At 37.8% G+C, this 24,172-nt stretch overlaps 3 protein-coding genes across 3 annotated transcripts in view; 2 read left to right on the top strand and 1 right to left on the bottom strand.

The window, feature by feature from the left end:
• LOC139960984 (prestin-like) overlaps nucleotides 1–2,913 on the top strand; it is a 32,523-nt gene extending 29,610 nt beyond the window's left edge. The window contains exon 17 of the mRNA XM_071959731.1: nucleotides 82–2,913. Within this exon, the coding sequence (XP_071815832.1) occupies nucleotides 82–186 (105 nt within the window). The 3' untranslated portion in view covers nucleotides 187–2,913. The remainder of the gene's footprint in view (nucleotides 1–81) is intronic.
• A 1,840-nt stretch (nucleotides 2,914–4,753) lies between these two features.
• LOC139960982 (uncharacterized) lies at nucleotides 4,754–13,690 on the top strand. The gene is made up of 3 exons (XM_071959729.1): nucleotides 4,754–6,949; nucleotides 8,403–10,981; nucleotides 11,372–13,690. Exons 1-3 carry the CDS (start codon nucleotides 6,772–6,774, stop codon nucleotides 11,639–11,641), a joined length of 3,027 nt encoding a protein of 1,008 aa, XP_071815830.1. The 5' UTR covers nucleotides 4,754–6,771; the 3' UTR covers nucleotides 11,642–13,690.
• A 2,004-nt stretch (nucleotides 13,691–15,694) lies between these two features.
• LOC139960981 (caveolin-3-like) lies at nucleotides 15,695–22,856 on the bottom strand. The gene is made up of 2 exons (XM_071959728.1): nucleotides 21,457–22,856; nucleotides 15,695–18,479 (listed from the first exon to the last, which is right to left on the bottom strand). The coding sequence occupies exons 1-2, from the start codon at nucleotides 21,766–21,768 to the stop codon at nucleotides 18,111–18,113; spliced, it is 681 nt and encodes a 226-aa protein (XP_071815829.1). The 5' UTR covers nucleotides 21,769–22,856; the 3' UTR covers nucleotides 15,695–18,110.
• Nucleotides 22,857–24,172: the final 1,316 nt, after the last annotated feature.

Below are 24,172 nucleotides of genomic sequence, written 5' to 3'. Positions count from 1 at the left end.
ATATTTGTCAGTTTCATCTCCTTTGTATCTATCAGATTGTTGGATAAAATTTGATGCGGTTGTTTTTTTAATTTTGCCTAGCCGCTTCACAATACTACGAATGGCATTGTACCCGTGGCTGCAGAGGCTATGGAGGCCACCCTCCATGACGGGATTGACGTAGATGAGCAAGAAACCAAGATGTAAGATTACTGGCTTTGAGCTTCCTCTTCATAGTCAGTCAATTTTATAATCATAATTTCCAAATGCTTTGATAAATATTAATGAGAAATATATTATTTTAAGAGAATTTATATATTTTGTGGAAGTATCGGTGCTTTATCCATAGCTCTTTGATTTGTAAATCAAAACTGCAAAAAAAAAATTTTAAAAGAAGAAGAAAAAGAAGAAGAAGAAGATTTGATCCTATTCCAGAATTGAAATTTGATAACTGTCTTTTGTAAATTAAATATAACTAGGTTTTTGTCACCAGAAAAGTTTAAATGTTATTTTAGTATGAACGAGAGATAGAGAGAGTGAGAAAGAGAGAGTTTGTGTGTGTAAACTTGAGATGTAGGTTTCAATGGTATCAGCAACAATAAAAATGACTTGTACTTTACACATTTGTTTATCTTAGAGGTGTGCAGATTACAACTGCAAGAGGTAGCAAATGATATGATTAAGAAAAGATATTCCAGTGGCAGACAAAATTGAAACTCACATGGGAAACAATAATATTCCACAATGTTAGTTCAAACCCCCTCACCATATTTTCATCCTTAATTCAAGATATGGTTGATTGAATAGATTGCCATTTGGCTGGCTAAAATTCTGGAGTATGCGATGTCATAACGGTAAAAAAATGCTCTCCAGCAGCTAAACTTCACTTATATTCTGTTTTGTTGATTTATCCTTAACTTGTGAAACGTTTGGACCGTTTGCTCGGCTTGTCGAGGTTTTCTGTATTTATAATTTCATCAAGATTTTGGCCTTTATTTGACATGCATCCAATATTTGGAATTTAGTTAAGTTAAAGTTAAATCTTTTTCTTGAAAAATAGCAAAGCAACTTAGAACTATTGAAGGATTATAATAAATCAGTATACAAATGATACTTATGTATATCAAAATTGGTTAAATTAATTTTGGGGAACTTGCAGTAGATTGACTACAAAATTTATTGCACATTTTCTCTCTTGAGGAAGGAAACAAGAATCTGTAGTTTTTCTAAATGCAGTGTTAATTCTGTGTTCCTGCTGAAGCCCTCATAAGCAACAATAGCTAACATTCATCATGTTAAGAAATGTTAGGATTCTCTAAAACAAAAGCATTTCTTAAATTAATTTGAATCGTGATTAAATTAATTTTCTCCCAGGTAGACTTAACAAGATGAATGGATTTACATGATTGATACACATCAAATTTTGTGTTGTTGTTGTTGTTGCACATTCAAGGAAACTTTCCTCTCGACTTTTGATAAATTTACGATACCTTAATGCTCCACGCTGATAACAGTCCAGTACATCGGCAAAATTGGTTCGAATTTTATTCCAAATTGTGAAGACAAAACTTGAGAGAATTTTTACATTGATTATGTTGGATGGGTATTATTGCAGAGGAAAAAAAAGGTTTCTCATAGTATGGAAAAGCCATGCGTAAAGCAATCATTTTGAAGACCGTGTAAAAAGAAAACATAAATGTTAGATTTGTTTGAAAGATTCAAAATGAGATCATGGAAAGCTAAATCCATATCTGCACCGTAAGTGGTTTTATCTTAAAATTGTTGTAAAGAATTGCCGTTTGGCTCATTACAGGTTATTTTGTTTTACTTTTATCGAATCTCTGCGGCATTTGTCATTCCGTAAAGGTCAAGGAAGGTGTTTTAGACAGACATACTTTCCTGTACATAGATAAATTGATATTATGACATTCAAATAGTCTTCTCATTAAAAGATTTATAATGGTGCTTAAAACTATTTCTAGAATTTTCCAGCTTTGCTTTTGCCAAGCTTTTGCTTTCAGTACGTTGTATTTCGGTATTGATATTGATCGGCATTAATGTTATAAGTGTTTTCTGCTTGTACTTTCACCAAAGCAAGATATTTTTGTTAAGAAAAACTGAATTAATGGATTTCATTTTGTCTTTGTTAATGCTCACCGTCAAATAGTCTTATAACAGAATCTTAAAAAGGAACAAAACCGGACCTTCGTGTTTGGCTTATATGACATATCTTGCTGAAGTAAACCTCCCTTAAACAGCTAAGAAAGATATATGACTATACTATCATTTTAAATTTGAAGGTATGACTGAGTACTTTAATGTATACTTGAAAGTATGACTGAGTAGTTTAATGTATAGTTGAAGGTATGACTGAGTAGTTCAATGTATACTTGAAGGTATGACTGAGTACTTTAATTTATACTTGAAGGTATGAGAGAGTACTTTAATGTATACTTGAAAGTATGACTGAGTACTTTAATGTATAGTTGAAAGTATGACTAAGTACTTCAATGTGTACTTGAAAGTATGACTAAGTATACTTGAAGGTATGAGAGAGTACTTTAATATATACTTGAAAGTATGACTGTGTACTTGAATGTGTACTTGAAAGTATGACTAAGTACTTCAATGTATACTTGAAAGTATGACGAAGTACTTCAATGTATTCTTGAAAGTATGACTGAGTACTATAATGTATACTTGAAGGTATGACTGAGTACTTTAATATATACAAGAACTAGTTGTATCTAGCTAGCTTCATTTCATTGTAGCTGGCTAGCTAAATTTTATTGCAGCTAGTTGTATTTCATCAGCACTGGTAGTCAACATGATCTTACATCATGGTGTGAGATACAATATGTTATATTACTGTGTATATTTTACTATTTCAAGCCTGTCTCTTTCAATCAGTTTAATACAGTTCTTCACAGTTCACCTTTCAATCTCCAAATGTCATTTCTCTTCTCCTGTTTGTGACTTGACTGCAAATTTACAGGCACTTAGCCAAGGGGGTGGGGTTTCGAAGGGGCAGCCCCCCTTGAGTATATTTTATTCATATGTTTTTATGATATTGCTAGTAATTTCAAAGAGAAAATGCTAAGATGCAACTTACAAAGCCTGGGAAGTGCCATTTCCAGTGATCTGGGAGGCATTTTCAGCCAAAATTTTCTTTCAACTCATGGTGGCCCTATGCTTAAATAGTTTGCAATGCCATAACTACGGCTCTGAAAGTTTGCCTACAGTTTCGCCCCTCCCTTGGCAAATTCCTCGCTACGCACCTGCAAGTTTACCACAAGTATGAGTGAAATTTTCCATCCAGAAAAGGATGGAGAATTGTTCATTTGTAACTTATGTTATAGCAATGTGATGGGCGAAGGAATGAAAGTGGTCATGTGGGGTTTCTTTGTAATGTGTCTTTCTTCAGCTCTACCTCCTCTTCACACCCCCACCCCCACCCCATCCTCCTCTTTCACTTAATTATCAAGTACAATAGGAAACAACAGTTACTAGTTTATACTGGAAAAAAAAAACGTCTAGAAAATTCCATGATAGATTATGATGTCTACTGCCTGCATCGTTAAGTCCAAATAATTCATTACTGCTGAATCTCGCTAAGGCACCACCCGCAAGAGACATTTATATTTAAAATTAATATCGGGATTGTCCCATCAGCTGGAGATTGATTATGATGCGCTTGAAATTTTGCCAAATTGTACTCATTACCTAATAAATTTCTCCAGCAAGGTATCAAGCAACATGCATATCTCTATTTTAAGAATATTGACAAAAAAAGTGATGCAATTCCGAGCAATTTCTGTTAGACATACTGTATATATTCGCATACAAGTTTATATTTCTGTAAAAGTAAGAGGGCCAGACAGTTCGATCGTAGCAGGATCTTCTTCAGAGGCTGCATGACAAGTAACAGTAACAGAAGGGACAAAAACAAGCACAGAATACAGACAGGTTAATAAGCAGGTTTGTAATCTGTCAAATATAAGGGTGCATAAAGTTTGCAATCTGCCAAATATGAAGCTACTGAAAATTGGCATTCTGTCAAAATTTAAGGGTACTTAAAAGTTTGCAATTGGTAAAATTTTCGGTGACTTAAAGGTATCATTCCCATGGTGGACAAATTCACTCTTTTATTAGAATAGGAACATATTCCACACTGTCAATATCTTGTTCCTAACTGAAGATATGGTTTTGGCTGGCTAAACTCATAATTCTTTCCCAGATTTGATCACTGTATGCGGTAAGTGTTGTCATAAGCACAAATGTCTTTTTTCCCCATAGAAGTTACGAAATGGTAGACTATAAACTTCTCTACGCCACACGAAGAATTTTTTTTTTTTTTTCGTGTGGCAGCAAAACGCTTCCGTACTTGTCGATGTTCTGACCCTCCAAGCATTCGGGTGGATTACATTTACAGGGTGAAATAAACTTCAGTAATAGAATATTTATTGACTGGCTGTAAAATGCTGATTGAAGTTAGAAAGTGAGTGGCCATTATCAGACTATATAGCACTGGGGGGGGGGGGGGGGTAATGTCGACATTTAAAGCGAACCACTGTTATTAAGGCCAAATGATTGGTATCTATTATAAGTTGTTTACGTACCATCGTGCACTATGCTTCCGAATAAGCTTAGGTGTATAGTATAATAATTACACCCCAACCGTTGCTTCTGTAAATTATAACTGTAACGGTCTCTCAGAATTGTAAGACACTGTTAATTCTTCCTTATGACAAGTCGCTTTCTATTTTACATTTATCAATCAATCAATCAATCAGAAGACATTTATATAGCGCCAAAGTCAACAGAAATTGTTCAAAGGCGCTATTAGCCTTGGTCATTGGTAACTTGTCACACCCACACACCAAAGTGTGCGCAATTCAATCAATCTCTCCTGGGGCACCACAGTGCACCACAACCACGTGTCCCCCGGGGGACTTCCCATAGGGTGCAGCCAGAAACCGGCGCACGTAACTATATTTACAAGTTACCTCGCAAGTCCCCATTTATACACCTGGGTGAAGTGAGGCAATGGGGATAAAGTGCCTTGCCCAAGGACACAACGCAATGATCTGGCCAGGGCTCGAACCTGTAATCCTTAGATCACAAGTCCGCTGCCTGAACCACTTGACCACAACACCCTTTCTTTCTTTCTTTTTTCTCTTTCTTTTTATCATTATACAAGCAACGAGAAATTTTACAGCACTTTGAGGTAGAAACAATGTCATAATTATTTCGTTTGCATGTTGCTTCCTTCTGCAAGAATTACGTTTTGCGAAGTGAGAATCGTTACAAAAATGTTTACACTTACGCAATGGTCACTGGACAGAAATTATAGCCATCATCAATGACTGCAAAGGCATAGAACCTTGAAACTCATGAACTAACAGTTTATTATGTTTATAGCATGACAACGTTACGGGAAACTGTTGTTGCGTTCTCAATGTATGCATGGATTTACCAGTTCGAAGGCAGCCTCAGACACACAAACTATTGTAGCATGCTGGCCAAAGTTCTGGATCAGGTTCGCGGTCAGCAGTGAGTCTTCCAGAGACTATATGTAACACTATAGTTTCAAAATCCTTGTCTCACTGACACCATAGATATGTTTTCAACTCCCCTTCTAATCCTTCCTCAAGAAAAACTGTTCAAATTACATGATAGATATTTGTCTAAAATATTTTAGAGACCGTTCCCAAATGATTACCTTGTGTGATGTATGGAGAGAAAACTAATCCAGTTCTAACCTCTTAAGTAAGTCTAAATTTAGTTTTTCTATTGATTACATGAAGATTAACCAACGTCGACGTCAACAAGGATCGAAATTTGATTCCACTGCGCATGTCTGTAAACTTGTTTAGTTCCAATAACTCTTGTCAAAAATTGATTCCACTGCGCATGTCTGTAAACTTGTTTACTTCCAATAACTGTTGTCCAAAATCGTCTGAATGACTAGATGAGATATGCTGCTAGTGTGGAGCTGAATTGTTGTCACATAACAGCCGCTGACCTAATTACATATACTTTCACAACAGAAACGTTTTGAAATCAAGATCAACGGACATCAGATATAAAGAAGAGACTTGAATTCGTCAATTGTTCTTCCTTTAACTTAGACTGTTCACGGCGAGGTGCCTAGTACGACCATTGTGTACGAGCTGATTAAATTTTGCCAAGTTTATTGAACAAAACGGAAAAGACATAAAAAGCGAATCGGTTTTAGTCCTTTGTAAACGTAACCAGCTTGTCGCCATTCTAAAAATACTCGTTATTGATTCTATGAGCCGCGTCGTTCGGAAGTCATCTCTCGGCATTGTTTAGTTACACAGCCTAGATGAGGAAATTATTTATTAAATGACAAAAGCACGAAAAAATGCGCTAGTTTATTGATAGAGTAATAAGTTTTAAACTGCCCGTGCTTTGATGGCCAATTATGGTTTGCCGATGAACTAAGTTAGCCGAAAAAATGACAATTATTGATACATTAAAAGTGAAAAGGAAAAAAAGTGGTTGATTTCTCTCAAGTATTTTCTGGTACTATTTTAACGACTATCTCTGGATTTCGTTTCTCTCGATACTACGTTCATGATCATTACGTTCGTTTCGTTCTGCATCAGTGTGGACATGTGAAACCGACGCAAACATTAGTTTATATGCCGATAAATCTCAACCGCTTTCTAACAATACAGACCATTTTCTTAAATGAATTTTTAATATAGACTTCTTGTTTATTAAGTGTTTGTTCATAGCGAATGAGATTTTGAAAAGTCGTAAACAATGGAACATTTCTTTCTTACTTTGATTTTGCATGCGACCGCGTTACTTGCGGTTCATTGCCAGGATTACTTTTCAAATGAATGTTTCGATGGTTATGGCTATGATTCCAACAGCTACTCCTACAGTTACAGCTCGGGAACGATTTCATTTTCTTCGTTTGACTGGTACGGAGATGAGGGTAAGAAATTTATACTCAGACCTTATAGGCCTACACAAGGTATATCGTACAAGCTATCACTAAAGGCCTATATCATCGTGTACATCCAAACAGTATAGGCCTACCTTGAAGCGTCTAGTAATACGCGTAGAACAGAACGCAAAGGCTGGAACACCAACATTATTATATACTGTTAATTTGTTAGATTAAAGCATATTCCTACTATAGTGTAATGTTGATATTTAAGGCCGTAACATTCAAGACAACTTTAAACACATCGTTTACCGCACTTTTTTATTATTATTTATTTAACACTTATATTATATCAATGTTTGTTCCCCACATGTACATTGAAACGTAATATTGACAAAACTTACTGTCCGCCTACACAGACCAGAATTCCTTTTCATTAAGTTCTCTGTAAAAGGCGTATGATTTTGATCAAATACACCAACGTTTTCAACGAACCACTTTAGGTACAAAACATGAATGTTTTTACAGTTCAATCAATAAGCCACTTTAGTGCAATTTATTGAGATGGTAAGATATAGAGCATGACTTTAAAAAGTGATTTCTTTCTCCTTCTGTAAGAAATCAATTTGATTGATTATTTGTCACCGCGTGCCGTTATCACTGACTGAGTAATAATCAACTGACAAATAACACTTTTATATAGTTAGCTCAGACTTGAAGAAATGTGTATTGTATAAATCATGCAATATGACGTCAGAACGTTTATGTTGAACAAAAACAATCTTTTTATCATACAAAATGGAATTTGCACAAATGCGGATCTTTATGTTAGGTATTTAACTATGATTTAAAGGGAGAACGTGTGTTCACAGTCAGTGAAAAGTGGAACCACTTTCTTTCTTATTTTATATTCTATATTGCGAAGACACTGTTTGTGTTATTTTATAGTTCCTGCCATTCAACAAGTTCCACATTTTTTGAATTCCCTACTTATTAATGGTGTGATCAACCGAAAGGCAATTATCACAAGTTTTGTCATTGTGTAAAGCAGCGTAACTGATTAAAATACACAGAAGTCAACATCTTCAGTTAGGCAAACGGACTGGAGACAGTAAGACACCGCATTTTCGATGTTGCTCTACCTCCACACGGGTAACTTCATAGTATTTATTCTTCGCATCGAAGGGGGGGGGGGGGGCGGGCGGTTGGAGAATTTCCTACACAACGCTCGAAGAATTGACGACAATACAAACCAGTTACAACAGCTACAAACAAGGCCAGCTGTCTAGAGGGCGTATTTTAAGTTATAATAACTAGTACCCCATTGTTCACCGTAAGACTTCTACACAACCCATAAAACTGACTACTCTATAGAACCTAAAGATGCACCGTCAACCCCCCCCCCCCCCCATCCACCCATCCATATAGCATCCACGTCGTAATTGTCTCAACAGAAATTGTACAGCGTCCTTCAAAGATTTTCCATCTGTTTCTTTCGCAGAAGTGGTGTATTTCTTTGAATCCAACGATACCTCTTTCCATCTCTGTCCTGCGGTTCATCTCTGTAACCATGACGGTGATCCTCCCGTATGTTCGTGCCATCCATCGTGCGTATATTTCAAAACTTGTTGCTACGACGAATCAACCTTCAATAGTCATCCAAATCGAACGGAACGATCAAGTTCACTGGGTGATTGGACTATTGACGATTTCGTCTGTGTGGAGACAACTGCACCCTTGAGAGGACATCATATGATTGGAAAATGTCCTCCATCTTGGGAAGATGATTATATACGTCAAAAATGTGAGGATGTTTCTACATTATTCGACGAGAACGTTTTTGAGTTCGCAGACCCTCCCTCTATCATTCCCGTCGTTAAGACTGGAAACATTACATTCCGTAATGGATTCTGCGCAACATGCCATTCAGTCGGTATCGATCAATTGGTCTCGTGGAAAATGGAAATAAATTGCCAAGAATCCAGATTTGCTAATCTAGAAGATGACATACGAGGAACTTTAAACGGGCTTGGATCGGAATGTCAGGTGAACCTAGAACCTCCGAAACGATCGGTCGGACTTGCTGTATTACCATGTTTCCCGAGAGAAGTTAAAACCGCTTGTGAAGACGAATTCCACTCAATAACTGTTGATGAATCTCTGGCAACATTACAGCAAAATTGCTTAACAAATCTTGCACCTTTGTGCCTAAGTGATGGTACTGTCTACAAAAATCCCGAATGCGTGCTCTACAACTACCCCAACAAAACTTTCCCATATGGGTTTCGCGGACAATATTGCTTCGGAATGACTCCGCTTCTTTCGCCTTCAATGGCAGGCAACGACGACTTAGGGTTTAAAGGTCCGGAAAAAATAGTTTCTTTATCGGTTGTATTCGATTTTAGCTCTAGTAGTGGGCTTAGATTTGAGAAAGAAGGCTTACAGTATGAAGAGAACGGGGTACTTTGCGGTGAGGGAGAAGTGTTTGATCCATTCAGGGGGGAATGTATCGCACTGTCATGTCCTGAAGGATATTATTTTAGCATGGGGGGCTGCTCTCCTGTTACCGAAGATAAAAGCTATTGCAGGCACCGTAACTCCACCCCTGACACAATCATTACAGCTGTTTATCGAGCTTCTTTGAATGATTCTGAAGATTTATTGAATATATATTCAAAAGTCTGTATCAGCGATGCATTGCACATTCCTAGCCATGTCCTACGCCGTGTAGACGATAAGGCTACCGCTACGACAGACCCATCGCATGTTACGTGGGATCCAACTCATATTGATGTTCATGATGGTGATACTGCCGATAATGAGGATTTCTTCAAGATACAATTCTCGGTGAATCGTTCCTCGACGAACATAAATTATTTACTTCGTAACTTGCAGAATATAGATATTCACGACTTTACTCGAGAAATTGGTATGAAAGATGAAAAACCGTCTGCCTCTGTTCGTCTCAGACAGGTGTGTGGTAACTTCATAAATGTTCGCTTCCATTCCGGATGCGAGGATCTCGGATCAATCAAGTCAAGGTGCTCGCCGTACCCTATCAGGAAAGAGGCAACATGGAGTATCACAGAGGAAGAAGGTTCAGTCTTGGTTGATTTTCAAAGGCTAGAGGGGCCACGACCTTTACAAGATGTTTATCTTTTGGTCGATGTCTCTATTGACGACCATGGCAAAGTAGACGTTTCAAAAGAGGCTTCTTTCTGTGACGATTTGAGGTGCCCAACTTTAGAGGTCAATGCTTCAGAGTTCCATAAAATTTCGTTGAATGGGACAGCAGCTTTACAACATGTCACCAACGAAAACGTTATTATTCTTTCGTCGGAGTATCGATTTTTAAATAACGGCTTGTTGAAACTTTGTTCGTCGGTGTTGACCAACGGCTGGGCTGTGGTATTAACAGATAAAGATCGACAACACGTCAATGACCATACTCAAGCGATAATCAGCACTGTAGGTATATGCCTGTCTGTCATTTGCCTATGGTGTACTATACTGATATACATGCTATTTCCATCTCTAAGACGGACTGCAAGTAACAGATTGACCGTGAGTTTTTGTCTCTTTTTAAGCCTCTCACAAGCATCTTCTTTGGTTCTTGCACTACCAACCTATTCGACGATCTTCTGTTCTGCTGTAGCTATAGCAACGCATTATCTATGGCTCGTAACATTCACAACCACCTCAGTTATAGGTTTCGACATGGATCAAGCTTTTGCGTGGAGGCCAATGACACACTCAATGGGAGAAGGCAAATGTCGTCTGCTCAAATATCTCTCGGTATGCTATGGCCTGCCGCTGGTCGTGATAATTCCATTTACCTCTCTACATTTTTATCTTCAAGATGAATCACCGATTCGATATGGCAACAGTCTCATTTGTTGGATCTCCGATCCGCAATGGATCTTCTATGGGATCGCGATCCCGTTAGCGGTATGCATGGCTTGTAATGTTTTCTTTTTCGTCCATACTGTCCGAGAAATCAACAACACTAGACAAACTACCGCTAAGATGAATGACAGCGGAAGACAAAAACCTCTCCAAGATGTGTTTGTGTTTCTCAAGGTTAGTTCATTTTTACCACTTTTAGCAAAAGGCAGAGAGAGGGGAGTATGCGGTGGGGTTAGGTTGGGGCGAGAGGGGGGTTAACGTCTTGATATTAGGGTCAACCCAAATCCCAATGCACTATTTCTGACTTTCGTGGTGTTGAATGTTACCGTGTTCCACGCTGCAAATGGAATCAGCATAGGAAGTACGGGCATGTTTCTTGTCCCAGTAAATTAATAGTATCCTTATCATCTTTGGAAGTTTTCTTTTCTCTTCGCTGTTGATACCATATTTTTTATCATCATGCCCATATAGTAGTTTAGGACCATTATCACCGAGCTAATTTCCCCGGCCCTGTAGAATTCTGTCCAATCATGCAATGTTTGATCTGTTTCTATACTCTTCCAGATTTCCCTTCAAATGGGATTCACTTGGGCGACTAGTTTCATCGCTAACCTGACAGGTTCCACGATTGCTTGGTATATATTCATCTTACTGAATTCTATGCAAGGTGTTCTCATCTTCATCGTCTTCATCCTTGGGACGCGAGTGAGAAAACTGTTGACCCAGAAGCTTGGATTTTCGACTGTAGTACAAAATAGCGCCACAAATAGAAGCACACGATCGACGACAGACCCATCCATTCGTAAATTTGATCACAGCGAAACGAAAATTTGAACCGCGTGGTACACATAAGCTAGGTGGTGAAAAGTTTGTGCCACATTGTAAGAAATTATAACGTTCATACGTGAAAGGAACGGTGCTTCATCTGTTAGATAAATAGACGTAAAAAGTTGTGCTGCCGGATAAGGATGCACAGAATGTCCCTTATAGTTGTTTATAATAACACTACATAAACTGTTTTACATAAAGTTAGTTCTTGTACTTGTTCTTGTTCTTGCTATGTTCCGTATATTTTTCGTGCCCAGTATTAAAAAAAAAATACCTGTCACTCTACCATGATCTCCCTCCCCCACCCCCATTCTCCATCCCCATACACCACCTCAAATAATTTCCACAACAGCAACAAGATGAGGCTAACGTGCTGGACGGATGTACAGGTTTTTGTACGGTGGCTTTGAGGCTCTCATTAAAACTGTCTATTGAAATAAGACCACGAGTGACAATAATCAAATATTCAATAGCAAAACCTATAAATGGGAATAATGTAAACTTTTTGGAACGGATGCTTAACTCAACATTCATACCAACCCCCACCCAACCCATCCTTACCCAAAGCAGGTTCCCCTTCTTCTTCTCATCAACATAAACTTAGGCCACATCACTTTTCTGGCAGTTAATATATAGTTAATCGGTGAAATTCGTGAACAAACCATGACCGGGTTAATGGTGACGGTTCTAAAGTTACGTTTCAATCAAGGGACATGTTACTAAGGAGGTTATATCGATATTCGTGCGAGCGAATTATTAATGCCTTTGTTTTTGTTCCCTTATTGAGTATCGGCGGAGAGACCTCATAACCTATATACTATCTTCGAACAACGAGTCAGGTTATGCCTTTCTCGGTTCTTTTTACTTAATTATTTTTTTAATTGCCATTAAGAACCATTTGTAGGTAAAACAAACGAATAGAACGTTAATAATAGCTTGATTTCAAAGAGAAAAGAAACAAAACACTGCCTTGGAAACGTGCATAAACTACACTTAAATTTATTTGCTAAGTATTTTGGGTTCTTCATAATAAATAATTTTAAGAAATCGTCACGTATCAAAGTTCCATTCTTTCTAGCCAAAAGTCGTTCTATTCCCCTTATTTACAACAATACGTGACTATCACCGATGAAAACTAGACAATTTATAGGAGGTAAAATAAGTGAATACGAACTGTAGAAAGGAAATTAATTTTATTTGAAATGTCGCATCCATGCATTGCGCTATGTTGAAAAGCTTTTAAGCTAAATTTACTACAAAACAATGACGTACATGGACCTGATAGCTATCGATTTTATTTACCCGTACAGGGCATAGTAAACTATTGTTATAAGTCTGATCACTTGGATTTCTAGATCTGAACTTAATTGATACAGAAATGGGTTAAACACGTGTACACTCTTCTCGTTGTAAATATGATCGCTCAGAAGAAACAGTTTCATTGCGGCGGTATCATATATAACTGTTAGCCATTATTGTAGTTATTGTAGTTCTCGTAGTAGTATAGTAAGTTGAGTCTCGTCTATCCGATATGCTCAGTGATTAACCTCCGCCACGTATCACGATCTCGCGCAAGGCTTATTGCTTCCTCGAAATTGTTAATGTTAACGTCCTTAAATTGCGACTTTATTTTTCCAAGCAAGGTAGTCACGGGCCTTCCTACTGGTTATGCAATATGTCTCAATGCTTCTCTTAAAGCAACCTTTGCTGGAGCGTCCTCCTGGAGTCTTGCTACGTTTGGTTTGGGATCTGGGATATTGCAGTTAAAAGTCTTTTCGAAATGTTTGCTGATTTCTTTAATTTTTGCGTCGGTATCTCCTATGTGTTTATCGCCAATTTTAACTGTAATGGGGTCTCTCTTACTTTTTTGTTGTACTACTCTTATTTCTTTAAAGAAACGGTGGGAGTCACCCTTACAATTTTCAATTTCGGAAATTTGGTCAATTAATTTTTGTTCTTGGGCAGTTTTGACTAGAAAATGTTGTTGTTTAATTATTTTGTTCCTTTTAACTTTTAACATTCTCTTTTCATCAATATCTTTACAGTTGTCAATTTGGAGTCTAATGTCTTTTTGTTTCTTGGATAAGTTTGCTATTTCAGTATTATTAAAACGTACTTTTTGTTGTTGGTGGATTTAAGCTAGGAAAATTTAATGGATTTAAAGTTTAATGGATTATTTACGTTTAATGGATTATTTACGTTTTCATTATAGTCAATTTTGTTTGATTTAAGATGGCAGGAATGACTACTTTCAACAGTCTTATTGACTGGATAAATTTGTCTTCTTGTTGAGCTATTTAGGGTGAAACTACTTATAATGATTTTGTGATCGGTGTTAATATGAAGGCCATTATAAGCTCGAGCATCGATATTAGTAGATTTGAAGTTTAATTGGGCTATGATATAGTCAATTTGGCTTCTGATAGGGTTTCTGTGATTATTAGGTATAAAATTACTCGTATAAGTGTTGATATGCTCCAGTTTGTGTTTGTAGAATGTATTACATATGTATAGATCGTTACGTACAATTAAGTCTGTTAAGAATTCACCATAGTATTAGTATTGCCAGTGGTTTATTTTCCAATATGTTTAGGAAAGAAAGGATTTGATGAGCCAACTTTTGCATTGAAATCACCACAAATAATTACTTCTTTTTTATTGACAGTATTTAGTAGATCTTCAAGATTTTGGTATTATATATTATTAGTATTAGTATTGCCAGTGGTTTATTTTCCAATATGTTTAGGAAAGAAAGGATTTGATGAGCCAACTTTTGCATTGAAATCACCACAAATAATTACTTCTTTTTTATTGACAGTATTTAGTAGATCTTCAAGATTTTGGTAAAATTGTTCGGTTTCTTCAGGATTCTTATAAGTTATTACTGATGTAGGGCATAAAGCATTAATAATATGCAGTGGTGGACTTTGTTATTATAAGTTCTATAAATGGTCAACAGAGCAAGGCGATCCGATATACTCGTGCGCGCTACAATATTGGCATTACTTACCAAGTGAACAATACCTACATGACTAGACGTTGAAACTTAGGAGTTTCACATAGTCCGTGTACATTTTGCAGTTTTCAGAGGCAAGCTGCGTAGGCAACTTATTCAGAGCCTCCCACGGCGCTCACAAGCGCCCTCACTTTGTAGGTACCTAAATGACTATACTCCATGGTGTGTCGTCCGCCCAAACAATGACATCACGAACAGCCGAAAAGTTCTCTATATAATACTGCAAACACTCCACGCACACTACACAACTGCGTATTTGCAGGCAAATACAGTTGTAGTTCGTTTTGTAAATTCAAAATTTTATTAATAATTCTGAATGCTCTACAATTAGTATTAGCCTATAGTATTAGTATAATTAGTAGAATCAGACACATCCGGGCAAGAGCAACTACCAACTTTCTATTTGGTTGTGCCACTGAAGAAACAAATCGACAAGGGTTAGGGGGGGGGGGGTTAGGGAGTATATGGTACCTTTGAACCCCAAGAGGTGTTAACCCACCGTTCGATATTCGTTTACAGACGACTGATAACTGATCGATTGAAAACTTCTCCCTCTTCAAATTTGTCTCGCTAACTATTAAAACATAAGTTTTCCAGCAATAATTAGAAATCAAAGTAACAATGGCAGGGGATCTTTACACCCATCGACCAAGGACAAAAGTCGGTCTATGAACATTGTAATAATGCACTTGATGGTGCTTTTATCTACTCTACCCCTCCTCTCCCCACCCCATTCGAAACTGTGATATCCCGAAAACGGAAGTTGTTTTTCTTACATGCTGAGAAAAAGTAAAACGTAGCGTAACGGCAGGGACTCCCAACGCAGGTTTCAGACTGGGGGACACCAGTAGTCTGGCCAATGTCCATTGAAACTGGTGTGCAACTTGCCGCCTTTGGCGACACCGAACCCATGTGAAAATTTTTGAGGGCCCACGCACCTCACTCACCCCCCCCCCCCCCACCCCAACCAGTGTTTAGGGCCCAGGTGATTTAAAATACTTCTCAGAACAATTAATGATATTATGATTATTTTTCTTTATTACATGCTGTTCTTTCACAAATTAATATTTACGGATAACACTATAATGTTTATGCAACATATTAAACGTTATGTGTTTTTTGATTCCACATTGTAGAAAATATTACAATTATATGAAAGTTTCCAAATAGGACGTGTTGATATGTAGGTCCAAGTCAAACTGAATTATTGAATGCTATATGCTGCACTGAGAGGAATCATATATCCATGACCGTATAAGTGACAATTCTGATATTTCTATGGCATATTTCGGATCAATAATGCATAGGACCTGAACATAAAGTTATAAATTCTCAGTTAATATGAAACTGCAGTTTTTAAAAAGTCATATTGACTATTATCTTCATGCACTTTCGTTATTTAATCTGTAACGCTTTTAGAAATTAGTGTTCCACGACACAATTTTAATAGTTACAACATTACCACCCCAATGAACCACCACTTCACGATTCAAAACGCCCCTCCCCCGCCCTTCCCGCTCCGGAATAACATGAACTGAGTAACGATTATTTCAAGAACAAGTGAATGACTATAAATAATTAAAGCCATGAAACCACCCATTTCGTTTACTTAACTTTAATATTTAAAAGAAAAAATGTACATGATTTTCTCGTGTGACTCTGTTATATGTTATTTATTAGCACCCTGATTAAAACGTTAAGCTTCTAACTCAAACATGGCTAAATATTCTATGCTTATTTGGACATATACTGTATGTCTCGCTGCCGAGTTTCCATGGTAGCAAATGCTTTTTTAAATGATGCAATCCTTACTATATTTGCATTTTGATATTTGATATTGGAAAGCAAACTCATAATTCAATTCATTCCATGGCATAACATTTCTCTCAGAATAATATAGATTTTTTTGGAACAATATATCTTGTAGACAGCAGCTCAAGTGTGACAAAACACAACACAGGCATAGGCCTCCATAAGTATTTAATGTATATGCGCACAAATATCTCAAGCGATGCCTGCTATTTGTATTATTAGCTCCTTGTAAACTATCTTTTCTCCACTAATGCGTATCTATAATAACTGTTATTGCAATGTAGCAGATTTAGAAATAGAAATAAAAACTTTTAAAAAACATGAATATATAGCAATGATCACTGAGTTCATGCTTCAATTTCATTTGAAGTGTTTCCATCATTCTCTTTCAAATTTTATTTCATTAAAAATATCATTTTAAGTTTTTTTTCGAACATAGACTGTTAAAATTTAAAAATTCACAGTTCTTGCTGTTAAGAATGTGAATGACAGGGCTTGAAAGGGTGAGAGTCGTAACCATCTGGCTGCCGACAGTCATCTGTTGTTGCAGATAACTGATTGCGCATGCCCCAGCCCACTCCGTCCTACACTCCTAGCCTATCGTATGTTTAGTCATAACCGATTGGAATGATCAAGCATAGAATCTCTGTGTCAGTGCATCGTATAATCTGAAGGGAAACACTGCCCTGCCCGCCTTGCAAACGACAGATGGGTTATACTACCTTTTCACCAGTCAAAACCATATACTGTATACAGTGTTCTAAAGTAGCGAGATCATATGAGGTGGTGGTGTTAACGGGAGAGGGAACTAACAGAGATGACTGTAAGAGACCACTTCATAGCGTAAATGTTACAATAGAACCCTGCCTATACATATTGTATGGTTAATATTCCTCAGAATTCATTTCAGGCTATAAATTTATAAATCTATTTTGAACACTGATTACGTAACACCGCTTTTGTAGAAACTCTACGTGGATCAATCCATATACTCCCCTGTATGTCTATACTGATTGTGGTGCCAAAAAGATCACTACCATAAAATGTACATACATTACATCAAATTAAAGCAAATCAAGTAATTTCACAATGACACGATCAATAAACCTATACGTGACATAATCTGAGAACCCACCCAATGTTACCATGACAGGAGTTACCCTAGCTGGTTTCACGTCTTTTGTACTAACGTTCGGTCACGCACCGATATTTTACGACATGCAGCGTACGGTATCTGATTCTTGATTGTAATGACGTCATTCCTTATTTGGTATATTTCAAACGATTTTGCTACCGATAACATTCCGTTTTATGATATAATATATAATTGTTCATACAAGATGGATTAGCAAACCGATCCTTTTATTCACAAATTAAAGGTAATGTTCATTCTTTCATATCTTGATCCGATTGTCGATGACATTGATTTAATAACACTGAACCGAACCCTATCTATGTATGACTCATTACGTTGACTGTATACTATTATAAAAGAACTATATAATTGCGATATTATCAATTAGCGGGTGTCTCCATCCTTCTCGCTATATCTTAGATTCCTATGGAGGATAAGCTATCTCCGTATACAACCGCATGGTTAATATCTAACAAATTGCTAATTAATCCTCGCGATTAAGCATCCTCTTGTCATACCGGATACTGTCCACCGCCATTGCCGTCAGACCGTATAAAATTGACTCTAATTCTTGAATAAATGAGCCCAATGGAGGTGTAAATAGGATCACAGAATGACTTGACACAGAGCATGAAGACTTTTCCAATACATTTCAATTCAATGAGGAAGGCTTTCAAGAAAGGCACGACATACCAGATGTGACAAAATGCTAAACAGGCGAATGTGATACCCCAGATGAAAGCTGCAGGGACCGCGCATATGTAGGTGCATATCCTATAACACAAGAACTTACTACCGTTGTAAGTTTTGTACGTACACACCCATACTTTGTCGTCACTGTGAAGTCCTGTCGGCTCGGCAAAAATATCTGGAAATGAAACCTGAAAATAGAGGATAATGAAGATAAAAATCAAAGCTTCTGGAGTGACAAGAATTAACGTATACAGTGTACTGTGACGTAACTTAAGTCGATTGCATGTATGACGTAATACATAGTAATAAAGTCAACATTTACTTTACAGCCGTAAAGTTTGTTTGTGTGTTTGTTTTGTTCGCACTCAGATTGTTTAAGATGCAAAAAATAACATAGATGACATAATAGAACGGAACAGATTGAAAAGAACGAAAAGAGTAACAGGAGCTATAAACCCATTGGGCTGACAGAACGTCGGCCCATTTCCAATCGGGCCCTAAGGACAAAAAGCTGCACTTTCAATGGTAAATTCCAATAAAACTAATAAATAAAACTCTAAAACGCACATATTGCACATATTTCAGAAATGTGCCTCCCCCTCCCCACACCCCATATAAGATGAGATACTTCCCTAACTCAGCTTTAAAAAGACTAGAAGGGTTGTTGGATTTAATATGATTTGGAAGAGCTTTCCAATCCTGAATTGCCGTGAAGTAGAAAGTAGAGCTAACACAACCCTTAGAATCAATAACATAGAAATTGGGATGCTTTGATCGAGTACCCTGATTATGAATAACAGAGGTTTTGGTTAAATTAGTGGTGAGCTAGGGAGAACTATAGTTGTTAAAGATTTTATGTGCATGGTTTAACCTAATGAATTTTTGCTCTACTCTCTACAGATAGCAATCCAAGACCGGAAATTTCCTCCTGCCCGGCCAACATTGAGTCTTGGGCATTGCATAAGTATGTAGCGAACCACTTTAAGGTTGATCGTTTCAGATAGCTTGCTCAAATCCCCTAAAAGGTCTACGGACACCTATCAAGAACATTGTCCTAATTCACGAAAATAGCTGCAACTCCCATAGTCCTAGCCAAGTCGTTCGTAATACTCTTTTTCTCGCGTGAAACTGTACATGCCTCAGAGTCCGTTTCTGCCTACCACGAATGTGCTTGCTCACTGTTTTTGACATGCACGAGGATCTGTCCGATACAAACGTCTTGGACATTTCTCTAAAGAGGGCGTGAATTCGTATCAATCGAAAACGTTGTCGCGGGCATTCTCTGTGCAGTACAGCAAATAGATACGGGAAAATAGCTTTGTGAAAAAGAAGGTACACTACGCTATTCATACTAGGGTCTTAACAAGATTAAATCTCCAGTCAAAAAACTCCCTCAAAGATTGACTATTTTACAAGTATTTTCTTAATTCTAGTGTTATTATTGAATAAACATTAGCTAATTATGCACATTGACGATGTAAAGATAGTGACTGCCTAAATTTCGATTATGTTATCCATCGTTTTTACAACCTTCGTTTCAAGGACACTGAACACAGGTTTGTGGCCTAAAGGCGATTATTTGAAATATTTTATTGTCTTCCTTGAAAAATTGAACATTACATTATTCAAATGATATATGTGGGCTTCTAATTAGAGCTTAACTTATTAAGGACGAACTTTAGAAATTTCGATGAGCGCAGCACTCCACGTCATAGTTTGCACATATTCAGTGAGCTTCCCCAAATGTGTATATATTTCTTGGAAACGAAACAGCTTTTCGAAAACGAGCCAACAGATTTTGAATGAGATTATCACACACAGCAAATGTACTGAATATGGGTAAATTGGCTAGGTGTAGTACTTGAATACTCAAACAGTATTATAGGTCCAGCCGATGGGCACGTGAATCCATGTGCCAGTGTGCAGAGGGCGACGCGCTTCAACGGGTATGCGTAAAAGTGCGGCGTTGATCATGTGAGGCTGCGACTCGCAAAGTGGACTGTCACAAATTGCCAGAAACACCGCAATACCGCAAGACCACTGAGTCACACATATATAACTATACGAAAACACATGCTTGTGATGTATTCTCAAGCTCGGATTAGACCGCATTCGTGGAATCGGACCGAGGCGGATGGGTAGGCCTATGTAGCCTTTGGTAGTGTGAGCTAGCACATATTTAGCAACACGAAACAAACTACACAGATTTACTCAAGTGAAATACTTGATGAGGAAAGTAGCTTAGGAAGTGTACAACAGGTTGAGACAAGTCTATCGATTTTGCTTGCAGACCCTTGCCTACTGTTTTATCCGAGCATATTCGTGTATACTGTTGTGTGTCTGTATGTTTATCCATCCGTAAGTCCAGTGACAGATGCTGAAATTAGGGCACATCGAATTACATTCCTGCAAAGTGAGTTCCAATTCTCGTTTTCCATGAGTTCATTTAGAAATAGAGTAATTAAGTACGTTGGCCTATATCAAAACAAATGAGATGAAGAGCCATCCTCACAAAATAAAATTAATTCAATGCCACATTATATGTTTGTAAGAATATTAATTAATAATATATTGTTATAACAAAACCATGACCAATTGAATTATTCGCGAAAGTTAGGCCTACATGTTGAAAATACTATAGGCTATGGAATAAAACCGAGTAACATACATAGAGATAGAAACTAAAGTTGATGTATATATGCGCATATGAACATGTTTGATACACGTGTTCTCGTGTCAGCAAGAAACATCATGGTATGAAAGAACGAAGTGGCTATTTTTACGACTAGGAGTAACAATCATTTCCGATTACGCATGCGCAGTTGCTTTAACGTGGCTATTTTTTCGACCAGCAGTAACAATAATTTCCGGTTAGGGTTAGGGGTTAGGGTTAGGGTTACCCCTACTGCATGCGCAGTTGCTTTATTTACTTTACTGCGCATGCGTAACCGGAAATTCGCCGATTTCGTAAGAATAGTTTATAAATAATTGTTACTCCTGGTCGTAAGAATAGCCACGGCCATGAAAGAAATATTCACCGTAATCGAGTACACCGAACGAAAGAGCATGAATGATATATCTATGACCACGTTATACTCGTGTTACCGTATATGATAATTGTATCAAGATACGTTCATCACGAAACGTCTGATCTTTTTAACTCACTAAGATATCTTCGTTGATATTTTGCGGATCACGATCTTGTGTTGATATCTTTTTATCGTTTGGTGTATCCCAGTTGTCTGTGTTATCAATATCAGTGAACGTTCTGGGCGGTGGCAGAGACGGTGTTGCATGATGGGTCCCTACTGTCGCATAGATACTGCCGGACGGCGGAGCCCCCTTTCCACTCTTTTGCTGATCTTCCGGCTCAACAACACGTCTTGGACTTTCTTCGTCTATCACCGTCGAAAACGAAATAACACGAGCTCCCGAGGCTTTGCTCGCATAGACTTTGGTCTCTATATTGTCCGCCATGTTCAAAACATACGGTACTCTATCGCATTAATGGGTTAAAACGTCGGACGATCAAATGGTTTGTATCGTGTCTACTACTGTGCAGTGCAACGCATATAGGGCAGTCCTACAAAATGTTCTATAGTGTGTAGCCTACCCTTTCAAGTCGACGAGGGCTTGGTTAACAACAGATTGATGAAATTGAAAATATTTTTTGTATAGCGACTTCTTTCAAAATTAGCCATGCGTGATACCGCGTTGTATTGTTATCAAGGACAGTAAATCTTTGATAATTTTTGCCTTGATTTTCAAGGTTATTTCTTTACCCGGCATATACATTCGACCAAATACGAAAGCTGTGCAAACGACAGGTTGCCAAAGAAATGAAATGAATAGAAAAGCTATATACACGGTATCACGTGACATCACCAGATCTTACGTTGCTAGACACTATATGATATACAACAACAATAAGGGATATTATAGTTTAGACATTTCTCCAAAAAGCAACAACAAAACGACAGCAATAATCATAGATAATGACTTCAAACGATCATTCTCAAATTTCAACAGAATTAAGAAAATCACACCTGAAATTGTTAAGGCGAAACATAGGATACAATCTTAATATGTTACTTAAATCATTGGAAAAGTTCAGGCGTTGCAGGCCGACGGGCGAGATGGGTAAAAGGAAACACACACCCGACCATTCGTTATTGGCCTAAGTAGGCCTACATGTGACGGATGCTTGAAATATGTAAAGGAAAACAAAGAAAAAGTCAAAAGTTCATATCCTAGTGGCACGGTGTCATCACAGACTTACAAAATCTAAGACAGACTTCTCTCAAACGGAGCCATATTTTTCTTAGCTGTTTGAGGGAGTTGTTCTTCACAAGGATCTCTGTCATAATAGCCAAAGATGATGTTTGGGCTTTCGTCTCCAGTGAAGCTTGTTCGCGATCTGACCATTAAAGGTCGTACAACGAGGCATACTTGTGTACAGGTTGCTGTTACTCTGCGAAGTCTGTATCATTTGCTTGATGTCCAAGGCAGAAACCAAGCGTACGCTTATAATAAGCCGCACTCATTACGGCTTCTTTCCAATGGGTTGTTCCACCTGTTCGCGGCGGGAATTTACGAAGGGAGGAGCATCAACTAACGAACAGCGGCAAGTTCTCATCTCAGAAAGGTTGCGGGGGGGGGGGCAATGAATACGCATATATAGCCCCTATAATCACACCCCCCCCCCGCATCGTTTACCCTAGCAAGAGATCATTTTCAATTCTAATGGTAAACTAGAGTTTAACATTGACCGCCATCAGGAGTTGCAGCGATTAACTTTCAGAGAAGAAACAGATAAGAGAAGGAGATGGAGAGGCCGTTGTTTAGTCCCATCTTTGTATATACCTTGAACTGCATTGTTTGTCGAGACTCATTTTCTTCAATCTTGTCGCTTTCTTAGCCAATTGTCATCATGCAGTTACTGTCATTAGACGTGTCACGAATACAAACAGCGTTAATTGAACGATAGTAACAAGTGAAGTTAATTATTAAGAAAGGTAAGCTATTTGATCTCATTCTGTTATTTACTGTTTCAAGAAACCTCTAGCTGTTATCGTCACTGTGAATCTAGGCTAATATGTAGAACAGTTATTTTTCTGTTCTGGTATATTTGTTCGGTCCATGGATGGTGTAAGGGGAGTGGTTTTGTGGAATTCATGAATATCTTTAAACAAGACAATATACAGAAACCGTGAAATATATACAATGGGGGGGGGGGAGGGAGTTATCCACGGTACCTTTGGGTGTCAAGGCATAAAGACCCAGAGTAATTTGACCCACTACGGATGCAGAAGTAAAAATTTGATAACATTTATGATATCAACAACTCCATGAATCGGGCCCGTTGCCAGATTTGAATTTTGGGGAGGGTGAGGGGGAACAAATTTTGGCTGATTTCCGTCCTGTGGAGGGGTCGTAAAGGTAGGGGTTCGCATTCTGAGAAATGTTTTCTGGGGTAACGGAGCTTAGTGGTGCAAAGTGGTGATATCATTTCCATCTCCTCCTCCTTCCCTTCCATGACTATACGGACCACCGGGACCTGCCTCTCCTCCCTTGAAACCATATGTGTATTGTTTTATTTGTCAAGATTTAAGTATTGCCAGGAAGACAACGTTTCAAGCAGGTAAAGCGTCCCTCATTTGGTTTCAGTTACGGACCGTACACCGTCGTAACTTTCCGTGTAATTTTAATAGCAATACATTGTTGGGTTCATATATGCCTACACGTGTACCACCTTTTAAGGAGGGGCACAATATGTGTGTCCTGTAACTTATGAACTATAACTGTCGACACCGCTTCCGTGCCTAGCTATGGGTCTGTAAAGGATTATGAAATACAAATATTTTTAAATAGAAATGCTTAA

Source organism: Apostichopus japonicus, chromosome 20 (assembly GCF_037975245.1).
Source record: "Apostichopus japonicus isolate 1M-3 chromosome 20, ASM3797524v1, whole genome shotgun sequence".
Classification (NCBI taxonomy): domain Eukaryota; kingdom Metazoa; phylum Echinodermata; class Holothuroidea; order Aspidochirotida; family Stichopodidae; genus Apostichopus; species Apostichopus japonicus.
The sequence above is the reverse complement of the archived record's forward strand: the minus strand, read 5'-3'. Positions and strand labels throughout refer to the sequence as shown.